Source organism: Idiotropiscis lumnitzeri, chromosome 6 (genome assembly GCF_059441095.1).
Source record: "Idiotropiscis lumnitzeri isolate Australia: NSW breed Sydney's pygmy pipehorse chromosome 6, RoL_Ilum_1.0, whole genome shotgun sequence".
Classification (NCBI taxonomy): domain Eukaryota; kingdom Metazoa; phylum Chordata; class Actinopteri; order Syngnathiformes; family Syngnathidae; genus Idiotropiscis; species Idiotropiscis lumnitzeri.
In genome coordinates this window covers 3610268-3632370 of record NC_142396.1, presented here as the reverse complement: position 1 = coordinate 3632370, position 22103 = coordinate 3610268, and the positions used below count along the sequence as shown (strand labels likewise).

The 22103-nt window shown below is 46.2% G+C and overlaps 2 protein-coding genes and 1 long non-coding RNA gene across 4 annotated transcripts; 1 reads left to right on the top strand and 2 right to left on the bottom strand.

Moving 5' to 3' along the window:
• Positions 1–1190: 1190 nt before the first annotated feature.
• On the top strand, positions 1191–4547 carry LOC148334594 (uncharacterized). Its single transcript, XR_015843989.1, has 3 exons — positions 1191–1510; positions 2234–2300; positions 3013–4547. It is a non-coding gene; the product is annotated as an uncharacterized LOC148334594 (long non-coding RNA).
• A 2720-nt stretch (positions 4548–7267) lies between these two features.
• On the bottom strand, positions 7268–12023 carry LOC148334593 (potassium voltage-gated channel subfamily A member 1-like). Of its 2 annotated transcripts, none has more exons than XM_088299070.1 (2): positions 11495–12023; positions 7268–11062 (listed from the first exon to the last, which is right to left on the bottom strand). In XM_088299070.1, exon 2 carries the CDS (start codon positions 10822–10824, stop codon positions 9346–9348), a length of 1479 nt encoding a protein of 492 aa, XP_088155196.1. In that variant the 5' UTR covers positions 10825–11062; positions 11495–12023; the 3' UTR covers positions 7268–9345. The 2 variants fall into 2 exon arrangements, with proteins under 2 accessions (XP_088155196.1, XP_088155197.1); XM_088299071.1 differs by having other exon boundaries at positions 7268–11059.
• A 2380-nt stretch (positions 12024–14403) lies between these two features.
• LOC148334592 (shaker-related potassium channel tsha2-like) lies at positions 14404–19479 on the bottom strand. Its single transcript, XM_088298392.1, has 2 exons — positions 18053–19479; positions 14404–14526 (listed from the first exon to the last, which is right to left on the bottom strand). Exon 1 carries the CDS (start codon positions 19477–19479, stop codon positions 18073–18075), a length of 1407 nt encoding a protein of 468 aa, XP_088154518.1. The 3' UTR covers positions 14404–14526; positions 18053–18072.
• Between the last annotated feature and the right edge of the window lie 2624 nt (positions 19480–22103).

The following is a 22103-nucleotide window of genomic DNA, read 5'->3' as shown; positions in this document are numbered from 1 at the left end:
CCTCCAGCATATATATATATATATATATATATATATATATATATATACATACAGTGGAACCTCGGTTCTCGAACGACTCTGAGGTCGAACAATTCGGAGTTCGAACAAAAAAATAGAGAAATTCTTGTTTCGCAGTTCGAACAAACATCGTAGTTCGAACGCCGGTATGACGCGTGAGTGCGCACGCGAGGGTGGGGGCTGAGCGGCTAATTGACCAATTGTTGTCACGTGCGACGTGCTGCGAAGTGTTTTAGCCCCTAATCATGCCTCCAAAGAAAGTCAGTGCAAGCAGCAAAGGAATGGTTTCAGTGTTCGAACAATTCGCTTTTCCAACAGGGTTCTGGAACAGATTGTGGTCGAGAAACGAGGTTCCACTGTATTTGACAAAGTAATAAGACACTGGTTGAGAGCACCACTACCGTGATATAATATTCATATTGTCATCCATCCATCCCTTGTCCTCATGGGGGTCACGGGTGTGCTGGAGCCTCGCCCAGCTGCCTTCGGGGTACACACCCTGTACTGGTTGCTACACAAAGACGGACAACCCTCCGCATTTACAATCATACCTTGGGACAATTCAGAGTGTCCTATCAACCTGCCTTGCAAGTTTTTGAAATGTGGGAGGAACCCGGAGTACCCGGAGAAAAGCCACGCAGACACGGCGAGGACATGCAAACTCCACACTGGCAGGCCGCAGCCAGAATCAAACCATGCACCTCGGAACGGTGAGGCGGACATGCTAACCAGTCGTCGACACAAAAAGACCTCCTTAGGCAGTTGTCAAAACGGTTATTGTATCATTGAAAAAGCTCACTTTCACTTTTACACTCCTCACATCACTTCCGTCAGTTTTTATTTTTTTGTTTTACCTTTTGTCAAAGGCATTTAATCAGTACTACGACTTTTACTTTTTGTTTTGTTTTTAACATATATCTAGGTAATAATAATAATATTACTTAATAATAATGTATTTAAAATAATAATGAAAATATTCGTGCCTTTGCTTCAGTACAGTAACAAAGTATTGATTCCAATCCCGTCCAGCTGTATTTGGAACGTGAAGGGTTTTGAAGCGTCTGCTCCTTGGCCCCTCCCACTTTCATTGTCCGCCTGGCAGCAGAGCGGCTATCTGTTCTCTGATTGGTCTGAAGCGGCATTGCCGTGAGCTCTTTTTTGATTGGTCCATTTCCAATAATCCGCCATATTCAAACTTCCGTCGTGCTGACGGTGTGCGCTCATCTTCAGTCGTGTTTTCGGTACTCGTCCTTTCTTTGACAATTGGGCACAGTTTTCCTGTCCATTTCCGTCATTGTGTCCACGTCAAGGTTTTATTTCTAAAACCGAACAAAGCCTGCCGCGCAATGGAAGAGTGCGACGAAGTGAGAGCAGCGGCGACGTTGGTGAAAAAGCAGAAGCTTCGTCGGACGTCCTCGAGATCGTCCACCGCCAGTGTCAGCAGTCTCGCTGAACCTTCGCCCAGAACGTTGCGCAGAAATAATTCCAAAAAGTATGTCAACTTGCTTAAACGGAACCGCCACGTAATTTCTGGTGGCTATTCCGATACTCGAGATGCTTCTACAAGAAAATCACGAACATGAATTCGGCGCTTGCTTGTGCCAGTTAGCGAGCAAGTAAACGATGCGTTCAATTGCGTCCCGGCCTTTCAAAACTTGTTTTGAATTTTATTGTCATATGCCTTTTATATCGGCAACGGGGAAAATCTATTTCACTCACAATGTTGAAATTTTCTTTGGGAGCGGAAAATTCGTTTTACTCTAACGCTATTATTGTCCAACCTACTCAGAAGTCAGAAGACCATCATGTACCATTTCTCGCATATCATTGAATTTTAAAAAGTGGGAGGTTTTCCTTAGGAACACCCCGTGGGTGTCACGCACCGAGATGGTCGCACTGTAACTCACAATAGCGAGGCTGTTCCTCGCTTCATTTTTTTAAAAAACACTTGTGCACTGCAGCCAGCAGGATGCAGCCCAGCTTTGCAAACACGCTGCGTATGCTTGAAATCCATTTGTCATCAGCAGCCCCACGCATGCGAAATCTGGATGTCGACACCAGTTGCAATTTGTCGAAAATAATTTCTTTACACTATGATTAGGTCTTATTCAATGCAGTGATATATTTGTTTCATTTTTTTTCTTCATTTCATGGGATGTATTAAAGTGTATTTTTGTATGGTGTCCTGTAAGCATGTTTTTGTCCCACTCATTAGACCTCTCCTGCAAAGAGGAAGCTCCTTCACCTTTCTCACTCCAGGGACACCTTGGGACTTCAGTCTGGTGAGTATGTCATAAATCAACACCGTGATGGCCTCCACCATATTACCCGCGTGTCGCTTCTGCCAGATCAGGGGTTCTTGAACTATTTTTGGGCCGGGTGGAGGACCCCTCCTAATTGTAACGACAATTAAGAAAGTACTACCACCTTTCTTCCTAGAGACCGCCAGAGTGAGAAAGTTTCCTATTTTCAAGAAAAAAGTTGCAGTGCTCCGAAAACAAATTCATATTTATTTTAAGCAAAAAAGCTGCAATGCTCTAAGTATAAAGCTGCATTTTTTTCCAAGGAAAAAAGAATCTAATCCTTACATGAACAAAGACATATTGTCATGACAAAAAGTCATAATCTGACAAGAATAAAGTTGTATTCCTCAAGTCAAATTGGATCAAGGACAAAGTCATCTTTTAACAAGTAGATTTTAAACATACAACTTTGTTCTATTATTGTCTTTGTATACGTCCAAAATGAACGGATGAAAAAGAGAATGTGAACTAATTTCAGTTTCCTGATGAAAATGTTCCAAGCGCTACGGGTGAATCAAAACTGAAGAAGCATTTGTTTCTGCGAGCCATCTCCATCTGACCTCTCTCACGCACAACATACTTTTGTCATCACCATCATTGTAGAAGGTGCAACTTGCAACGTGAAATGTGCAATGCGTGTCACGCAACAATAGCAACAAAAATAAACTTTTGTTTTTTTGTTTTTTTTCAGGTTTCAGAATTGACTCGAGGATTTCTGTTCAAAGCGCTTTCGACTTTTCTTCGCCTTAAATCTGTTCCAGCCTCCGCACAGCGAATGTATCGTCGTGACCTGAATGGTTCGAAAGTGAAACAAAGTTTGCTCCCCCTCAATGCAATGGCAATGGCGTTACCTTCTGGTGTGCAACGCCTCTGCCACCTCGGGCCAGGAAACTCCAACCGTGCCCCAAAGAGTGTCAAACCGCCTCTGTGAGCCGCACTTGGAATCTGCATTCTTCACACAAGGACAAAGAATGGAGGCCACTGGGCGTTGTGATCCTACATCTGCATTTGGGTTGCAAACCAAGACGAGCACTGCTAACAGTTGGCACCTCAAAAGCCTTTCCCGGGTTTGCGAGGGCATGGCCAAGGCCAACTTGTTCCCTTTGGATGGACGCGCCACTGTCTGTCTTTTGCTTGATGTTGAATGAAACGTGCAGGGATGGAGGTCCCTGTCAGCGGACGGCGCTCGCATGGCACATTTTCTGCTCACGGGTCGGAGCAAAAAAATCTCTCTGATCTTGAAAAGTCAAATGTGGCGCCGACAGAACACGAAAGGTTTGAATGACGCCGCTCTCTTTTTGCTTTAGAATTTCTTTCACAAGGTCCACATGCCGTTGAATCGTTCGCATCCTCCGCAGGCCACGGGATGGTCCGAGAGGAAGTTAATTTCTTTTCTCTTTTTTTTTTCTTCATTAAATGGAAACATCCAGCGTCTCAGTCCTTTTGCCCGCAGATGTCGCAGCGTCTTGTGCGCCAGCTCGGTTCAACAAGTGACAAGAGATCAAGCTGAAGATTTCGGAGATGATCCATGCGAGCTCATTTTGTATTTGGCCAGCGTCGGTGCTTTTTAACTTTCTGCCACCTTTTTTTTTTTTTTTTCTGGTAACACAACTTGCTTCGTATAGAATGTCGACACCCCCGCCCAATCCCCTTCTTGAGCAATTTAGAAACAATGAAACACCGGCAGATTCTTACAAATTTTATTGGAGTAAATAGAAGATGAACTGCTAAGTGATATCATAAAAACCAACAAAAAAAAGAATGAGTACCCTTGCATAGATCACAAACCACGCCTCTGTCTTCACACACATTCATTTGCATCATCGTCAACTAAAGACAACGTGAAAACGTGACGACGTGACGACGACGCTTGGATACAATCACTTTGCTTTGCTCGGGGCGTGAAAAAGAAACTTTTTTTTTCGCTCCCAAATGGCCTGCCGCCCACGTGACATCTGTCCAACGCCAAGTCAGCTCCCCGAAAGACAACGTGACGTTGTGTGCGTGCGTGCGCGTGCACGTGCACGCGCATTGTTTTCATTGTCGAGAGTTGAGCGTGAGCAACCACTTGTCGCGCTTCAACGTCCACGCTCGCCTCTTTTTGCCAGCGAAACCCTGAACGGAGGGCATGCTCCAAAGTGTGCGATGGAGTCACGAGTCCGGCAAAAAGCGGGGCACATGTGGAGGCGAGGCTTCTTTTTCCAAAATGAAGCAAAGAAAACAAAAGCATGTGTCATTGTTGGAAGTCATGAACGGAGCAAACGAGGAAAAAAAAAAGGAAATCTCTTCTCACGTCTTCTCGGGTATGGGCTCACCCTTCCGTGTCGAGTGCCACCACGTCGATCGAAGCGGCGCTACGGCACCGCAACATGTGTTGATGGTCATGAGATGTTTCGAGGCCGCTTCGGCGGGCGATGGGCGTCACCAAGTCCGTGTTGAGCCTCAAGTGAGCCGCTGAGAACTCCAGGGAGCTTACTCCAGTTTGGAAGAGAAGGGGACAGTCCCCCCCCCCCCCCCCCCCCCAGGCGACATTCGGCTCGTGCTAGCTATTTCAAAACTCCGCATAACATTAGCTGCGAGATGACGTCACAATCTGCCATCGATTCCAAATTCTGACCTGATCGTCCATGACGGCATTTGGCATTTTCTCTGATTCGTCAGTGCGACGCGGGGGCCGACGCCACTTTCCACGATGGCCACGCCCATTACATCGTCTCGGCCTCCGGTGAGGTTCGGAGACGGAGACGAAGACTTGGGGCTCCGGTTTTGTGCCCAGCGCAAGTCTAGCGCAAAAAGTGCCGTCTGGCCGTGCGCATTGTGGACTTTTCTAACTTTTGGCCTTTCCTGACACGGATGCGGCACAGCCTTGTCAAAAGATGTTCATGATGAGAACAAGAATTGGTTTCCGATGAATTGATTTGCGCAATGATTGAGAGGGTGGGATGCTCGCTGAGGTCCGATTTACGAATGACATCCACCACACATATCAACTGAGCGCAGAATGTGTCTGCCTGCGCCTCCATCGAATCCACTCAAATCATCTCGCATCACCTGCGCCACAACTTAGACCCACTTTCGCTCAGTCTGAAGACGTCGACTTTGAAATTCTCGAGATATAACAACACACACACACACACACACATTTGAGTGCGGCCATAAAACTAAACTTGAAATGTCTCTCCAAAATTGGAGCTCGCCCACTTGAGGTCCCAGTGGCCCAATTCTTCTGACAAAACTTGCTGTTGGTGATGGGTGATTTTACACATGAGATGCAGACGTGGACATTTCAGTCGCTCTCTTGTCTGCGGCCTTCAAAAATAGATTGCTTTTTAACTATTTTTACACTCACGCACACCCCCCCCCCCGCAACCAAGTAAAAGATCCGAGACACAAGCTATTGCTGTTCAGAGTGCATGTTTTGTTGAGGGGAATTGAACGCATGATAGCACCGCTCAAAACATGACAGAATCACATCGTTGCTATTTTGTCACTTGTGCAAGGTTGACCGTGTCTGAGTCAGCGATACAGTACAAAGTGAAACACCCCAAAATATCCCGCTGCCCCCAGCCGAAAACAAACTATCCAGCTGACAATGCTGAAAGAAGCAAAGGGGGGGCAACTAAATCTGATGCTGCCCGGTCACCACGAAGGGCAGCCACTGCAGCAAGACTCTCACACTCAAACAACACTGCAACAAAGCGGTTTGCACTCATTCGAGGGATGTTGACAGAGAAGGGCGGTAAAAAAAAAACGCTGATTATTGTTGGTGCTAATGATTTCATTGTTTATGTCATTTCTCTCTGCTGCAGCCGCGCTGCACAGGCAGCTGAGCTTGTCTGGATGAATCATATCCAAATCCATGCTGCAACTTGAAACATTTTCCAAAGTAATAAGAGCAACAAAGTCATCACCAAATGTCTTTTTTGACCCTTCGCCCTGAGGAATCAATTAAAAACAAATACAAAGAAAATATTGGATATTATATCAGTAAATATTATTTCTCATCATTTCATGAATCTCTTCCTTTCATTCCATTGGTTGCAGAAAAATGTGTATATTTATACAACAAAAATTGTTAAAGAAATATGTGATTGGAATTCAGATAATAATAAACCAACTAAAAAAAAACAAACAATTGAATCGAACTGCCGTGAGCTGAAATAATGACAAAACAATTTCCAATGAAAAAAAGTACGCTCATTTCATTTGAACATGAAAGGAAAATAATTCAATTCAATGTCTTGATTTGAACTTAATGGCTGCGTTTGACAAGTCGACTTTGATTTATTTATTTTTTTTTTGCTCTGACGCTGCTCCGCACTCAATTTCAAGCTTGGAGACAACTTCAATGTCGCAGAACCGCCAGTAGATGGCAGTGACGCACCTTTTGAGATACAAGATCAGCCCCGTTTTGGTGTCCACGGGAGAAACGGAAAGAGTACTAACGCTCCAAAAAAATGCATCAATGAAAACAAATGACATAAATAAAGTTGCAGCCTTGCTGCAGTGAGTCTTATCGACAGTGGCCAAAAAAAGTACAAAATGCATAACGGAATAAAAATTGCAGAAAAAAAAAGAAAAGAAAAAAGTGACACATTCAGTAGTTGAATCATTTAACAATCTCAAGTAAATGGATTGATCATCCACACAAGGTCATTCTTGAAAATGACAAACTCAAGTCAAAATTAAAAAGCATGTGCAAAGTCTGCACGGTCGTGTGCAGTTTAATGGCCGAAAGCTGCAGTCATGATGTCAAGCATTCGTGTGCGTGTGTGTGTGCATGACGCTCGTGTTTCTTTTGAGGAACCGACGTCCAAAAGAGTTCCTTGGGACAGAGAGTCAGACTCCACATTCTGATTGTGCGTAGCTTCAGTGACAAAAAACAAAGAAAAAGCGAAGGAGGAGACGCTGCTTTGCCTTCCCCCCCCCCCCCCCCCTTTTTTTCCTCTTTAAGTGCTCGCGTGAAGGCCCGTGATACTTTGACAAGCTCACATTCAATACCGTTTGCGACGACGGGACTCAAGCGAGGAGGGAAACATGTCGAGGAGGAAAGGAGAGAAGGAGAACGCAGGACAGAATGGAGGAAGAGCGATGCAACGGAGAAGGAAGGAAGAAGTCGGGAAGGAGGACGGAAAGAACGAATGAGGAAGGATGCAAAAGGCGCTTTTAGGTTGACTCGATTATCGTTGTGATGAAAAAGGAAACTGAAGAGAGGAAGAAATGAGGGGCAGAAGGAAGGAAGGTCGATTGCAGGTTTCTAAATGTCTCTTTTGGACTCCAAGTTGCTTTCATTCATTTGTTGTTCTTATTGTTTGTGTTTTATGGTCAACTTGGATGAAAATTCTCGGGTCGCCGTGTGGCCTCTTGAAAAAGACATTGACGCACCTCAACAGGACTTTCGGTGAAATCCAATTTTAAAAAGAGGGAGGATGAAACGAGCGAGAGAAGAGAGGAAGCTACAAGAGAATATAAAGGAAGGAAGGAACCAAGGATGGAAGGATGGCAAAGAATAAACAAAGGGCCCGTGGGAAGAAGGAAGGAAGGAAGAGCAAAATAACGGCGGAAGAAAGGAGGGAATGTCGCAAAGAAGCGAGGAAAGAAGGAAGGATGGAAGCAGAGCAACGAGGAAGGAAGGAAGTCCTGCGGTGCAGCAAGTTTGTGAGGACGTGACTGAGGTAGAGACCCTGTTTTGGATGGCCGGAGCACAAAAAAGGAAGAAGGCGGCCAAGCGAGCAAAGAAAGACAGAAAGAAAAAAAAAAAAAAAACTGAAAAAAAGCAAGAAAGCAAACCAGGCATGACGAACCAAAATCTTCCCTTTGGAGTTTGGGCAAACATGGAAAGTTGCCGCTTGCTAAATGCTCATGAAGCCAAAAGCAGCTTGTGCGCGAGAGCCGCCATCTTGCTTGGTTTTCATCGGTACTCACTCGTCCGCCTCCGGGTTCCTCCATGACCACGAGCGTCTCAAGCGGCGTCGCGTGAAGACCGACAGGCACTTCCAGCGGTCTCGGCGGCGAGCGGAATTAAAGGCACTTGCAACTCATGTCGGAAGGATCCCAACGGTTCCTGTAGCGAACGTTACGTCGTCAATTTGCCGTCCGGGAACGGAAGCAGAGGTTCTTGTGGAAGCGAGGCTCATGCACTTGCTGCTGCGTAAATGCCGTTTGGAAAGTGCTAACTTGCTTTTCGGAAAGTGGCGAAACTGTGGCTTCGGATAGATCGGGATGCAATGCAACTTTTGGCGTTTCCCTGACCCCCCCCCCCCAAAAAAAAACAAACAACAACAACAAAAAAACGGACACTACAGCGTGCCTGAGTTGCAACAAGCTGCTTACTCATGTCATGCATTCAATATGCCAGGATTGAAAAGTTCCCAAAGTCCACCGAGCGTAATGCAGGTTACATTTTCGTCATGCTATCATCTCATTGGGGAAGCGTCGCCTTACGGGTGAACGTCGCCATCCTACTTTTCTAAATATGTCCGGTGCAATTGGTGCAAAAAAAACCGCGGCGGACCCGACGGACGTCCTCGCATGAGGCCAAGTGAGCCGACGTCTGCTTGCATGCGGCAAAATGGAAAAGTCAGACGTCATGCGTGAGAATCCGCCGCGGAAGCCAGCAGACATGTTTACATCCAGCTCGGGTTTCCTCCTCGAAGGTGCTTTTTTTTTTTTTTTTTTTTTTTTTTTTAGCAAAACGGTCAAATTGGGCAGAAAGTGGACTTGTGAGGATCCAACAACATCTACTGCAGCTTTGTGTTCCGCTGGGTTGGTATTCCATGCATGATATTGCCGGATAAGACGAGGGTGCGCTCTGCATCCTAACACCTCGTTGTGCATACGTGGGGTCATCGATACTTGTTAAGTTTGGAGGGCGCTCGGAGGTACGTGCTAGCAAGATTCGAAGAATTGATTAGCTTATCTAAGTGTTGTCTACTCTAAGAGAGTTGGCTTCTTCTCTCTGGGCTTTTGTCTTTGAGGGCGGGGGGGGGCAAGCCTTAACTAAGCTAACCGGGCGGTCTGCTCCCTAAACATCTGTGAGCAGCTTGTTCTTGTTCACGCAGTTCTGGTTGGCTATCGTGCAGTTGCCAGTTCTGAGGTTGGCTTCCCGGAAGTTGTCGATGCTGTTGTTCAGGTCGCCGTCGATCTCCATGTACTCGGACTTGCTGACCACGGAGGAGCTGCGGCGGCTGGAGTTGCTGTCGGACGGGATGTTGGGATTGCTGACGTTGAGCAGCTGAGCCTGCTCCTCTCCCTCCGTCTCGCGGTGGTAGAAGTAGTTGAAGTTGGACACGATGACGGGCACGGGCAGCGCGATGGTCAGCACGCCGGCGATGGCGCACAGAGACCCCACGATCTTGCCCCCGATGGTGACCGGAACCATGTCGCCGTAACCCACCGTGGTCATGGAGACCACCGCCCACCAGAAGGCGTCGGGAATGCTTCGGAAAAACGAATCGGGCTCCTCGGCCTCGGCGAAGAACACGGCGCTGGAGAATAAGATGACGCCGATGAACAGGAAGAAGATGAGCAGGCCCAGCTCGCGCATGCTGGCCTTGAGGGTCTGCCCCAAAATCTGCAGTCCTTTGGAGTGTCGGGAGAGCTTGAAGATCCGAAATACCCGCACCAGACGGATCACCCTGAGGATGGCCAGAGACGTGGCCTGCTCGCCCACCCCCTCGGCGTCGGGGTCTTCGGCCAGCTCGGTGCCCAGCGTGATGAAGTAGGGGATGATGGCCACGATGTCGATGGTGTTCATCATGTTCTTGAAGAAGGCCGGCTTGCTCGGGCACGCCAGAAAGCGGACAATCAACTCGAAGGAGAACCAGATGATGCAGAGCGTCTCGATGACGAAGAAGGGGTCGGTGAGGATGTTCGGTTTGTAGTAGGTGGTGGTGTTGCCTACGGTCTCCTGGTAGCCCATGGGGTCCTCCTTGAGCTGGGGCAGCGTCTCCAAACAAAAGATGACGATGGAAATGAGGATGACCATGACGGATACGATGGCGATGCCCCTGGCCGTGCCCGAGCTCTCCGGGTGCTCAAAGAGAAGCCAGATCTGACGCTGGAACTCCTTCTCGGGCAGGGGTCGCTCCTCCTCCCTAATGAAGCCCTCGTCTTCTCGGAACCTCTCCATGGCGTCCGCCCCCAGCTCGTAGAACTTAATCTCCTCCGAGAACATATCCAAGGGCACGTTGACCGGCCTTCGCAGCCGACCCCCGGACTGGTAGTAGTAGAGGATGGCGTCGAAGCTGGGCCGGTTCCTGTCGAAGAAGTACTCGTTTCGCAGCGGGTCGAAGTAGCGCATGCGCTTCTTGGGGTTGCCCAGCAGGGTCTCCGGGAACTGCGAGAGCGTCTTGAGCTGCGTCTCGAAGCGGAGGCCGGCGATGTTGATGACCACCCTCTCGCAGCACTCGTGGTCGTTGTGGTCGGGAGGCTGGTAGGCGTCCTGGGGGTGGCCCGGCACGGCCGAGGTCTCGTCCACGTTGTCTCCCGAGACCACCGTCATTTTGGGTGGAGGAGGGTGGAGGGGGGTGCGGCTCGGCCTTGCAGCTAGTCTGACTGGACACGTGTGCGGCTCAGGGACGGATGAGGACCTTCTGGCTTTCCTGCGCCCCCTTAAAGGACTTGCGACGTCCCCCCACCCCCAGGACTCGAGGGGCTGGTTGGCTGAATTTGCCTCAGTGCGGCTCCACTGCGGTTCTCGCTGACTTGACCATTGCTGCTCTCCAACACCGCTGCTGCTGCTACCCAGAGAGAGAGAAAGAGAGGGAGCAGAAGGAGAATGGAGAGAGGGGGGGGGGATAATGGGATCAAACAGCGAACACAGAAAGATATTTGCCTGCTCAGCATTTTCTCCAGTTTACTTATTTATTTATCTAGTAGTTCTCTCAGGCTCAATTAGCGAGGCACTTATGCACGCACACGCTCACACGCGTACACGCGCTCGGAAAGGTCTTTCAAAAAAGTGTCACCGTCACTCCACTTGCCTCGTCACTGCAGCTCGGAGGCAGGACACGACTCAAGTTTGGAGCTCAAAGGACAGACTCGGCCCGCAGTTTTATGACGCATGACATTTCATAACGGAGCTTGCTTTTTTTTTTTTTTTTTTTGCAGGTGCAAAGGCGTGGTGGCGTTCCGTTCTAGCGAGAGCAGCGCGCTCCTTGAGTGTGTCTTACCTCGGGCTGACGGTGAGGTGGTCTTCGAGGTGTCTTGCCCTCCGGTCAAAGCAACCATGTGAAGCGTTTCACATGTCAGCTCCCGTCCAGGAGAGGCGACAACAAAAATGAAAAAAGAAAACAAAAGAGTCACATGGCTGCCAGGATGCAGGATGCAGGAGGTGGCCGTGGTGGAGAAGGAGGAGGAGGGGGAGGCAGGATGCAAGGCTGGAGCTCCCTCACAGTGCACTGCGGGAGGAGATGTGGCTTTTTTGCATGTGGGTTTTTTTTTTTTCGCTGCAATTTCAAAAGGGAGGGTGGGGGAGGCGGAGGATGGAAGCTGGTGGTGTTGTTGCAGGGGCGGGCGGGGGGGCTGCTACATTAAAGGAACCATACGCCAGTCCTTGACGTTATCCATACATCAGCAGAAACCGGTGGAGAGCCGGCAAGTGAACAGGATCCCATCCACGGTGTGTGCGTGTGTGTAATTTGTTTAAAAAAGAAGAGGAAGAAATGCACAGCTGATGGACAGAATGCTTCCTCTGCGGCGTTTTTACATGCAAGTGGACCAATGGATGGAAGGATGCATGGATGCGGGTGGGGAGAGAAGGGGAGGGGGGGGGGGGAGGGGGGGAGTTGTAGCTTCGCTCCGACGCAATGCAGAGCGACTCTCGTTCGAAAGCAGCAGCATGAGCACAAGTTCTGCATCACAGAGGCAGCAGGCGCAGCAAAAGCAAAAAGCGCAGGAAGCAAGAGCAGGAGCAGGAGCAGGAGCAGGAGGCTCCAGATTTGCTTCGCCACCCCAGGAGGAAATGGCTGCATCATTTTACTGTGCACACTTTCAAATGATGCTAATTGCGTCTATCAAAGTCTTGCAGAGGGGCAATGAGAGAAACGTCAGAGTCATATTCATAATAGAACATACTTATTTCTTTTTAGAGCACCCAATTCGTTCTATGACATATTTTGCCATATGTGGCCTACTGGCAATGTCAAGTTTTTCATGACACCGATGGAGCCAATTAAATTGACAACATTCATGCTTTACTGTCTTGTTGAATTTAGAATTTATTTCGTCCCCGACCTTTGATGACAACATTTTCTCATGACATTGCCGTCAATGTAATATAGAATCACTTTTCACATTTGTTTCTATAGCCACCTGTGTTCTCGCAACTTCTTGAACTTGTGTTTATTTTCATACTTTTAATTATTCTTGTCACGTTTCACTGTCGTCATACTGTAAAGATAACTGGTCAGATTTGTACACCGATAAACGAAGCCGATAATGGATGGATGCTTTTTCATTTATTTCTTGTTCCTATTTCATCTCTATGTGACGTCATACGCATTTTATTCTTAACATGATGACTTTCAACTTGATATGAACATTTTGTGCATCACACTGAACATTATAAGCACATTTGAATGCAGTTAGAATGTGTTTGGAGCATCTCGTTCTTTCATTTCTTCATTTCATTCTTATATATGGTGCGCGCCCGCGTGCGTGCGTGTCCTTGCTGACTCACCGGAAAAACGTCGGCAAAAATGTTTGGCAATGTGCCAGGACGTCATGTTTCCTCCAATGTCATTTTCAAGTCAATTGCTCTTCTCTCAATTTGGAGGCAACTGCGTGTCCATGGAGCGCCATCCTCCGCTCATGACGAGCAATTCAATGATCTTCCACTAGATGGCACAATGTCCTCTTTTTTTCCCCCCTCCTAATGCCTTTCACAACAAGCGCGCCACCTTTTCAGAAAGTCGTTGTTGATATTATTGTTATTATATCTATATTATTATTATTGATGTATTTTCCCATTGTCTATTTGCTGATTTGGATTACGCGTTACTTGAGCCAGCACTTGTAATTGTACGGAGCCCCTAACCTAAGGTGACATGGAAGAAAAAAAAGAATGCAGATAATGCAGTTGTTGTTTTTTTTTTTACGAGGGAACGAACGCGATTTTTTTAAACGCGCGATTATGTACTTTCGCTGTCGGTGCTGGATGTGGTCGGGTTGCTAGGTATGTTCGGGGTCCTTCGCTGGCCAAGCGCGCCTGCTGATGACGTCACGCCTTATAATATATCCGTCCATCCATATTCTGCCGCTCACGGGTCGCGGAGGCAGCGGCTTTAGCGGGGAAACCCAGACTTCCCTCTCCCCAGCCACGTCTTGCGGCTCTTCCGGAGGGATCCCCAGGCATTCCCAGGCCAGCCGGGACATATCGTCGCTCCAGCGTGTCCTGGGTCGTCCTCGGGGCCTCCTGCCCGAGCCGCCTCATCTGGCTCCTCTCAACGTGGAGGAGCAGCGGCTCGATACTGAGACGCTCCGGGATGGCCGAGCTTCTCACCCTATCTCACTGACATCATATATTTTTCTAATACTTTTAATTACTTTGACTCCATTGAATTAAACTCGCCCACGGGTGAACACACTCCAAGTTTGTTGCTTTTGTTTTCCTGGAAGGTGACGCCAAAGTATATAAATGTGCATAAAAAAAATCACTTAAAAAAAAAAAAAACTTTGTATGATCTCCCACTCATGCGCAATCATTTTTTTTCTTTTCTTCTATGTCATCTTAAAGGCAACTGATTGTCAAGGCTCTGGGCAGAATATCTTAACATGGCAACACATCGATGCTGAAGTCTGATTGGACAAAAAAAAGTAACATTCTCAAAATCGACCTCAAGGAAAAGAACGGCCTGTTCAGAATACATTCATCCAATTCAGGAAAACAAACTCGGTTTCACTGTCGACTGTGCATTTATTTATTTTTTTTCTTAAAAAAGATGCAATTCAATTCACTTATAGCTTAGAAAAATAAATACTATGTACGATAACATTTACAATGGCAATCGTCCACAGCGTGCTCTGAAAGTTCTCATTTGTTTTAAACAAGCTGCGCCACAAAGTAGAAATATTTACAACAATCTTTTATCTCTCCACCCACCAAAGTTTTTCCTCGTCCATTTCGGGAAACCTTTGCAATTGTTCTTCTTGTCAGATGTCTCGATGGATCACCAGAGAAAGTCAAGCCTCAGCGTCTTCTCCTCTGACAAATTACAAAGAAAAAAAAATGTCGCTTGTCAGCAGACGTATATGCAAAGAACAAAATATGTGAGCTTGCCGGCAGGGTCGACCTTTGGGGCTAACGTTAGCATTTAATGGTGCACCTTTGGTGCCCTATTCAGTACTTATTTATTTATCTAATTGATATATTTGTCTGTATTATTGTTGTATTGCACTGGAGAGGGGAGCTCTCTCATCTCGTTGCACACTTGAGTACAATGACAATAAAGGGATTTCTATTTCACAAATGTTGCAATGGGAGTCCGTCAGCAGGCTGACTGTACAAAAGCTTTATAAATCAATTGATATTTCTTTATGGCAGAGTGGTTATGATGTAGTGACAAAAATGACAAAAGTGAAGAATAAATATTTGTTGCTTCGGCCTCAAATGAAGAAAGACAATCTACATAAATGCAAAGAGCAAAATATGGGAGCTTCCTGACAGGATGAACATTTTGGACTAATATTTGAATTTAAGGCGCTCATGGCCTGCTTTCAATGAGCTCGTTAACTATGCACTTTAGAACAAATTCCAAACTTTCAAAAGGTTCTTAAAGTGCTTTCCATATTGTGTCATATCAATTCGCGGGAATGGACATGCTACGCTCGACAGCATCCAGCTTCATGATGAAAATGACAAGACGTAAGTGTTTGTATTTATTATGCTGCAATAGGTTTGACAAAAGACAAAAATGCAGGTCGTGACGTCGCTGGAAACGTGTGTGCGTGTGTGTGCGTGTGTGTGTGGGGGGCGGGCATTCTTATCAAAGAGCCAGAAAATGTTCAATATGAGGATGACGAAAATGGAACGTACGCGCCCTAAATTACTCATGAAAATACATTTGCCGACAAATTAAAGCACGACAAAGAAATTATTTGGCATCATTTAACCTCAAAATGAAGTGAGCAAAGCAGTGTGTGGGCCAAAATCAGGGGGAAAAAATCTATCAAACATTACACGAATCTTCTTTTTGTTTTACGCTAATAGTGACGTGTGTGCACTACGCAGGCTCAAAATAATTGTGACAAGACTTGGTCTTCTTTATAGAATATATAAAATATTATTGCATCAAGAATTATAATATGCAATAAATCCCAATTAAGTTACGAAGGGAATTTCGTTAAAAACACACCAAAAGCCAAGTTCAACGGTCTAACTTCTCTAAGCACCAAACTATGAGGCACTCAAATCAAAAGTGTGCATGTCCAAAACCTGTCAAATTAAATGACCAAAACCACCATGAAGTGTTTCATCAAAATTGTCATTAATTAATTAATGAATGAATTAATTACATATATATTAAATAAATCAAGGTGTTATTATTTAAAACATGACATATATTACATATATTGGTAGTTAATTAATTAATTACACTTTAATTGAATTATTTAATGGTACATTTATTTATCAGATTTATTTAATTCCATATTTACTGAATGAATGAAACAATAATTAATGACAATTTTAATTAAACATTTCATGGCGTATTTATTTATTTATTTTGGGACTTTCTGTCCGCCATACAAAACTCTTCTCAGTAGACTGGGCCCATCCTCCAATGAAAATATCGGAACGACACGCGTGACGTGACGTCATGACGCACTCAACATACGTTCATTTTCGGCGGATGGCAGAATCCCGAAGTGAGCTAGGTAAAAAGAAAGAAAAAATAAGAAAAAAACAAAGGAAGCTAAGTTGGTTTTCATCGGAAGCAAAAAGACAAAAATAGCAAATCAACATTATGTGGGGAAAAAGATTTGGTGATAAACGGTAAATTTACCACGTTGCCACTTGAGCAAAAAATGTCAACGACCGCATCAGCCGGTGAATATTAGCATACCGTGGAAATAGCTTCAACGACGAAAGAAAACAAAATATGTCACCGCTCATGAGAGCCAGTGGAAACTTTTCAGTAAGTTGAGCAAAACATTTCCTTGTGCTGATGACACTTTGTCTCTGCTGCAGTTGTTTTATTTCAATAACCGACAGGATCCCTTCTCAAAATGAGCGCAACGCCAATGACCACAACTGTATGGAGGACTGAAAGTGTCCTCATGAAAGAAAGAAAGAAATGTTGAATTAAAATGTTCACTAATTAGCCAAATGTTTCATATTCAAGAAAATTCACAAAACCCTGAAATAATCAATTAAATTAAATACTTTGTGTGTGTGCGTGTGCGTATATATATATATATATATATGTTGGTAATTTAATTGATTGCCAATAATTTATTGCATTCCATATTTAATTCATAAATGAAACATTTAATTGATACTTATTTAATGATTTAATGGCACATTTATTCATTAATCTTATTAATTTAATCCCATATTTAATGAATGTCGAATGAAACAATGATTTAATTAATGAGAACTTGATGTGAACCTTTCATGGTGTATTTATTTAATTTCTGCACTGTCAGTCCTCCATATAGCTGAGTCTGAGAGAAACTTGTCAACAATGAACAGGATCACGGAACACAATGACGCAGCAGAGATGAAATACGCTGGCCATTTTGTCCATTGAAATTCATGAATTTTTGGACTTTGACAGACTGGTTATTGACAAGTTTTTCAAGATGAAAGATCAACGTGGAAAATTTCTATTCCAGAAATGAACACCACCAGTGAGTTGTATTTTTATTTTGAACCATTCCAAGGCCTTAATTTTTTGGGCTACGGATAAAAATGGATTGTTGTCTTGAATTAAATTAAAATGTATTGTGTAGGCTTTGCCGCTTGTGGATGTATCATGCCCACTGCCCACTGTTTTGCTGCCCTCAACTTTTCTTGCGAGAGGTGCCACTGAAGTTTGCAATATGCAAACTTCAGACCACTTCAAAAGCAACTTTCTTCATGAGGCACTTTCGAATGACATGGCCAGCAATGTTTGCAGTGTTTGCAATCCTACTTTCTAGACTTCATACTTCACATCATCATTGAGGCATTTGCTTGACATTTTGCTGTTGATTTGATTTAACTTCATAAAAATAGACATGTCGTATGTTTTCACCACAATTTCATGTGTATTATTGTAAAACAAAATAAATTCTAATGGACGTCAAGTTAATGGCGCGGCTCGACTGTATTGTGAACTACTTGCATGACGGAGGCGAGCCAAGAAGAGAAAGTGTATGTTCGCTCTTGTTTTGCAACCCATTGAACTTTGCGGGTGTACCTAATTTTCTGACCCGCTACTATCAATTTTAATTGATTTTCCTTTTCATAGCCCCATATCGATTCATAAAACCATATCTCGATACTTTTAATAACGTCTTTTTCCTCATAAATTGACATGAGATCACTCGCGTACCGAAGCAAAACGGCGGAAGCAGTAAGGTCAGTGGCGACTGGCAAAAAGGCGGATGTATTTATTGTTTTGATCAGGTCATGTTAAAGAAAATGTAAATATTCCTATTTTTACGAATGAATTATCGATCAAAACTAATCAAAATTCCCGTTGAATGTATCAAATATAATCGATTTTCAGTCGTAATTCCTGACTCACCGGGAGACCACCCGTTCCTCTCATACGTCAGTCAGCTTCCCGCTGTAGATCTCAATCTGGGTCAGGCTCTCAAGGTCGTCCTCCCGGTACGACTCGGTCTTGGACAGGGACTGCTCGCTTTTGCTGGAGTTGAAGTCCCCAGATGACGTCTGCGGCTGTCCGCAGGTCACGTGCACATACTGCAAGCCATCCTCCTCATCGTTCTCTCGATGGTAGAAGTAGTTGAAGTTCGACACGATGACGGGCACAGGTAGAGCGATGGTGAGCACTCCGGCGATGGCGCATAAGGATCCCACAAACTTGCCCCCGATGGTGCTGGGGCACATATCTCCGTAGCCCACCGTCGTCATCGTCACCACCGCCCACCAGAAGGCATCGGGGATACTGGAAAAGTTCGATTCGGGATCCTCGGCTTCGGCAAAATACACCGAACTGGAGAAGAGAACCACGCCAATGATGAGGAAGAAAATCAAGAGGGCCAGCTCCCTGAGGCTGGCGTGGAGGGTCTGCCCGAGGATCTGAAGTCCCTTGGAGTGTCTGGAGAGCTTAAAAATCCTAAAAACACGGACCAGACGGATAACCCTCAGGATGGCGAGGGAGGCCGCTTGCTGGCTGCTGCCTTGATGCTCGGCCAAGTCCAATCCCAGCGTGATGAAGTAGGGCGCGATGGCCACCACGTCGATGATGTTCATGATGTTCTTGAAGAACGCCGCCTTGCTGGGGCAGGACAGGAACCTCATGGTGAACTCAAAGGAGAACCACACGATGCAGAGCGTTTCCACCATGAAGAAGGGGTCCGTGAAGGGACCGCGCACCTTCCCGTGACCACTGCCGTTTGCATGGAGTTCCTGCACCGACACGGCAACCTCCCGGAACTCGGGCAATGTCTCCAAGCAGAATATGATAATGGATTTCAGGATCACCATCACAGAGACAATGGCGATGATCCGAGCAGGTCCGGAACTTTCTGGATACTCAAACAGGAGCCAGAGTTGTCTCTGGAAGTCATTGTTAGGCAGAGGTTGGTCCTCCTCCCTCGTCAAACCCTCATCGTCTCGAAAAAGCTCGATGGTCTCCTCGTCAAACTCGTAGAACTTGATTTCCTCGAGAAAAATATCCACGGGGACGCTGACCGGTCTGCGCAGCCTGCCTCCGGACTGATAGTAGTACAGGATGGCGTCAAAGCTGGGCCGGTTCCTGTCGAAGAAGTACTCGTTCCTCAGCGGGTCGAAGAAGCGCATCCGTTTGCGGGGATCCCCCAGCAGCGTTCTGGGGAAGCGCGAGAGGGTTTTCAGTTGGGTCTCGAAACGCAGGCCCGAAATGTTGATGACCACCCTCTCGCTGCACTCCTGCTCCTCCAAGTCATCCGGCAACAAGGGGGCGACCACCACCGTCTCGTTGCGGTTCTCCTCGGACACCACGGTCATCTTTTTACCCCTTTCCAGGGTCGCCACTCACCTCGCAAGTGTCCTTTCTCATGCAGATTGTCACATTCACATCAGGTCTTGGATTTTCCAGAGAAACCCCCTCCCCCCTGAAAGGAGCCCGTTGCCGGTACCGCGACGTTTGCTTTGCGCAGTCCTTTGTTTGATTAGAGCCTGGCCGTCCGTGTCTGACAGCGCTACCCCTTGCATAAGCCACACCAACGAACAGAGGTGGCTATCATATTCACACCATTTTAAACTTCACGCCCACCCCCAAGTTGGGAGACCAGACGACACTTGCTGCCTCTGCTGCTGTCCCTCCAACACTTCACTTCAGTAAACACGGAAGCTCCCGCTTTTGTCTCTCATATGACCACCTCTCCGTATTCTCGTTTGCGTTTGTCCGGACCCCCCCGAGACAAACGTGCGAGCCCCTCATTCATGAAATCATGGCGCTATTTCTGTCGCAAGGGGAACCCGCCCGTGTCCCGCGCTCACACTTTAAGGAACAGGACCACCGTCGCCATGACTAGCTTCTATTTAATGTGGCCAAAATAAGCGAAAATGCTGCGAGACGTAATCCCGCACACGCTGGCGGGCACGCGCGCGCCAATGGAAAATGCTGGCTTGACTGATACTCGAGACGCAGGGGCAGCGTCGTCTTCTCCGGGAAGCCCGGGGCCAAAATAACATTCGGTGGTGGTGGTGCTCAAAGGGCTCTATTGTACAACCTGGAACAAGAGGCGGGGGAGGGTGCCTATTGAAGACAAGTGTCTGGGCTTTTAGGGCCACTTAAAAGACCTCAAATTCCGCAGAGTAGTCCAATCAATCAGATTCGTCGACGGATACAAGGTTTTTTTTGGGGGGTGCTATTTTGAGCTCAGTTTTTCCCACCTTTGTATGGTTCTACATCTCTGTCATCTGTCTATCATCCGCTAAGATTATCCTCGACTATGTATACTGCATGGCGCGTGGCCGCTTTTTTTGTTTTCACTCAAGGAATGGAGATGAAACACACTCAGCGTGTATTTATCCCAGTTTTGCCAAAGACACGCACAACGACATACTCGGTGAAGCAGCATGTGGCTCACCCAAGCAGCGTTATTCTCAACCTGGTGAACTGACGTCTGTGCGTGTGCTCTTTATTTGTGTTGAATGAAATAGAACAAGACAACTTGTTTCCCTTTGATGCCACAGCAGCACTCATACCAAGTGAAGCAGCATGTGACTCATGCTCTCGCCGGTACAGTCCATGTCATACTCCTGCTGCGTAAATTTCTCCTCTTTTCAAACGGGAAAAGGACTACAAGAACAAGCAGTCCCCCATTACGTTGTTGGGGATGCCGTATGTAATATTGCCACGCGAACAATCATACGAGGTGAAGCAGCATGCGGTTCATCGCCCTAGGATATTTGCTCCATTCCTTGTGTTTGCTCTGTACAAGCGCTCCTCTTTCTCCCATGAAAGGAACTAGAAAGAGAATGCTTGTTCCCTTCGGAGTCACCACAACAACATTCACAATGGCTGAAGCAGTATGTGGCTCATTGCCCAAGATTGTTCTTGACCTTGTATTTTGCATTTACTCTTTTGGCTCTGGACAATAATAATAGCGCACAACTGACAGTCAGTCAGTGTTGCAAAAACTGTTTACACCCATCTCAACTCTTTGCATGTCATCGCACATCTTAATAGTCCAACGTTGTGTGCGTGTGTGTGTGTGTGTGTGCGCTAACAACAATAACAAGGCACTTTTCAGCAACAGAACAACAGGGAGTCAAGTGCGGGCTGGAGGACGCGAGTGGGTGGATGCAGTTGAGCAAGCTGAGCGTCTGGCCCATGTTGAGCGTCTCCAAGGGAACAAAAAAACAAACAAGCTGTGGCATGAACACGTGATTTTGAATCCAGTGCTGGGGTGGTTCTGTGCGGATGGGGTGGGGGAGGCACGGGTGTGTTATATCGGGGGGGCTAGTCTTTCTCTCGTTCATTCCAATGTTTTAGATTTCAAAGCTTTTTAAAAAATACTTTCATGAGGACTTTAAAATGAAATGAAATGACTCCACAGTTGTCTGTGATTCATTCTTATTAAATTCAAACTTAATGACAGACGGCACAATTAACTTCGTACAAGAACAGAATTGCATGTTGTACATTTAAAACAACGTTTTACTACGTTGCTTGACTTGAGCTCGGCCAACGTCGCTTTGCGCTAACAAACGAGACAGACTTGCAATGTTCACAACTTATGTTGTATTGCACTGGAGAGGGGAGCCCTCTAATCTCGTTGCACACTTGAGTACAATGACAATAAAGGGATTTCTCATTTCTAATTCTAATTCTAAAAGCTTTTCAAGCAGAAATGTAAACATTGAAGACAGTCATTAACACAAGTAGACAGACGACAAAACAATATGCAAATGCATATGTTCCTTGTCCTCTGGATGCAAGCACCCATGTTGCTGAGTCGTTTTGTGGCGTGTTTGTTCTTCCGGGACTCACGCATACATCATGTGCGCGGTCTTTTGCTGCAGGAGCACATTTTCCAGAAGCTTCCATACGTGTGTGAAATGTAGAAGGACGGCCATGTGCATGTAATGACGTGTTACCCGGGAGACGCGCGCGCCTCTCC

Bases quoted from the DNA above. Each gene is read 5' to 3' on its own strand.
- LOC148334593 (XM_088299070.1), bottom strand. From the start codon at position 10,824: ATGACGGTGGTCTCGGGAGACAACGTGGACGAGACCTCGGCCGTGCCG.
- LOC148334592 (XM_088298392.1), bottom strand. From the start codon at position 19,479: ATGACCGTGGTGTCCGAGGAGAACCGCAACGAGACGGTGGTGGTCGCC.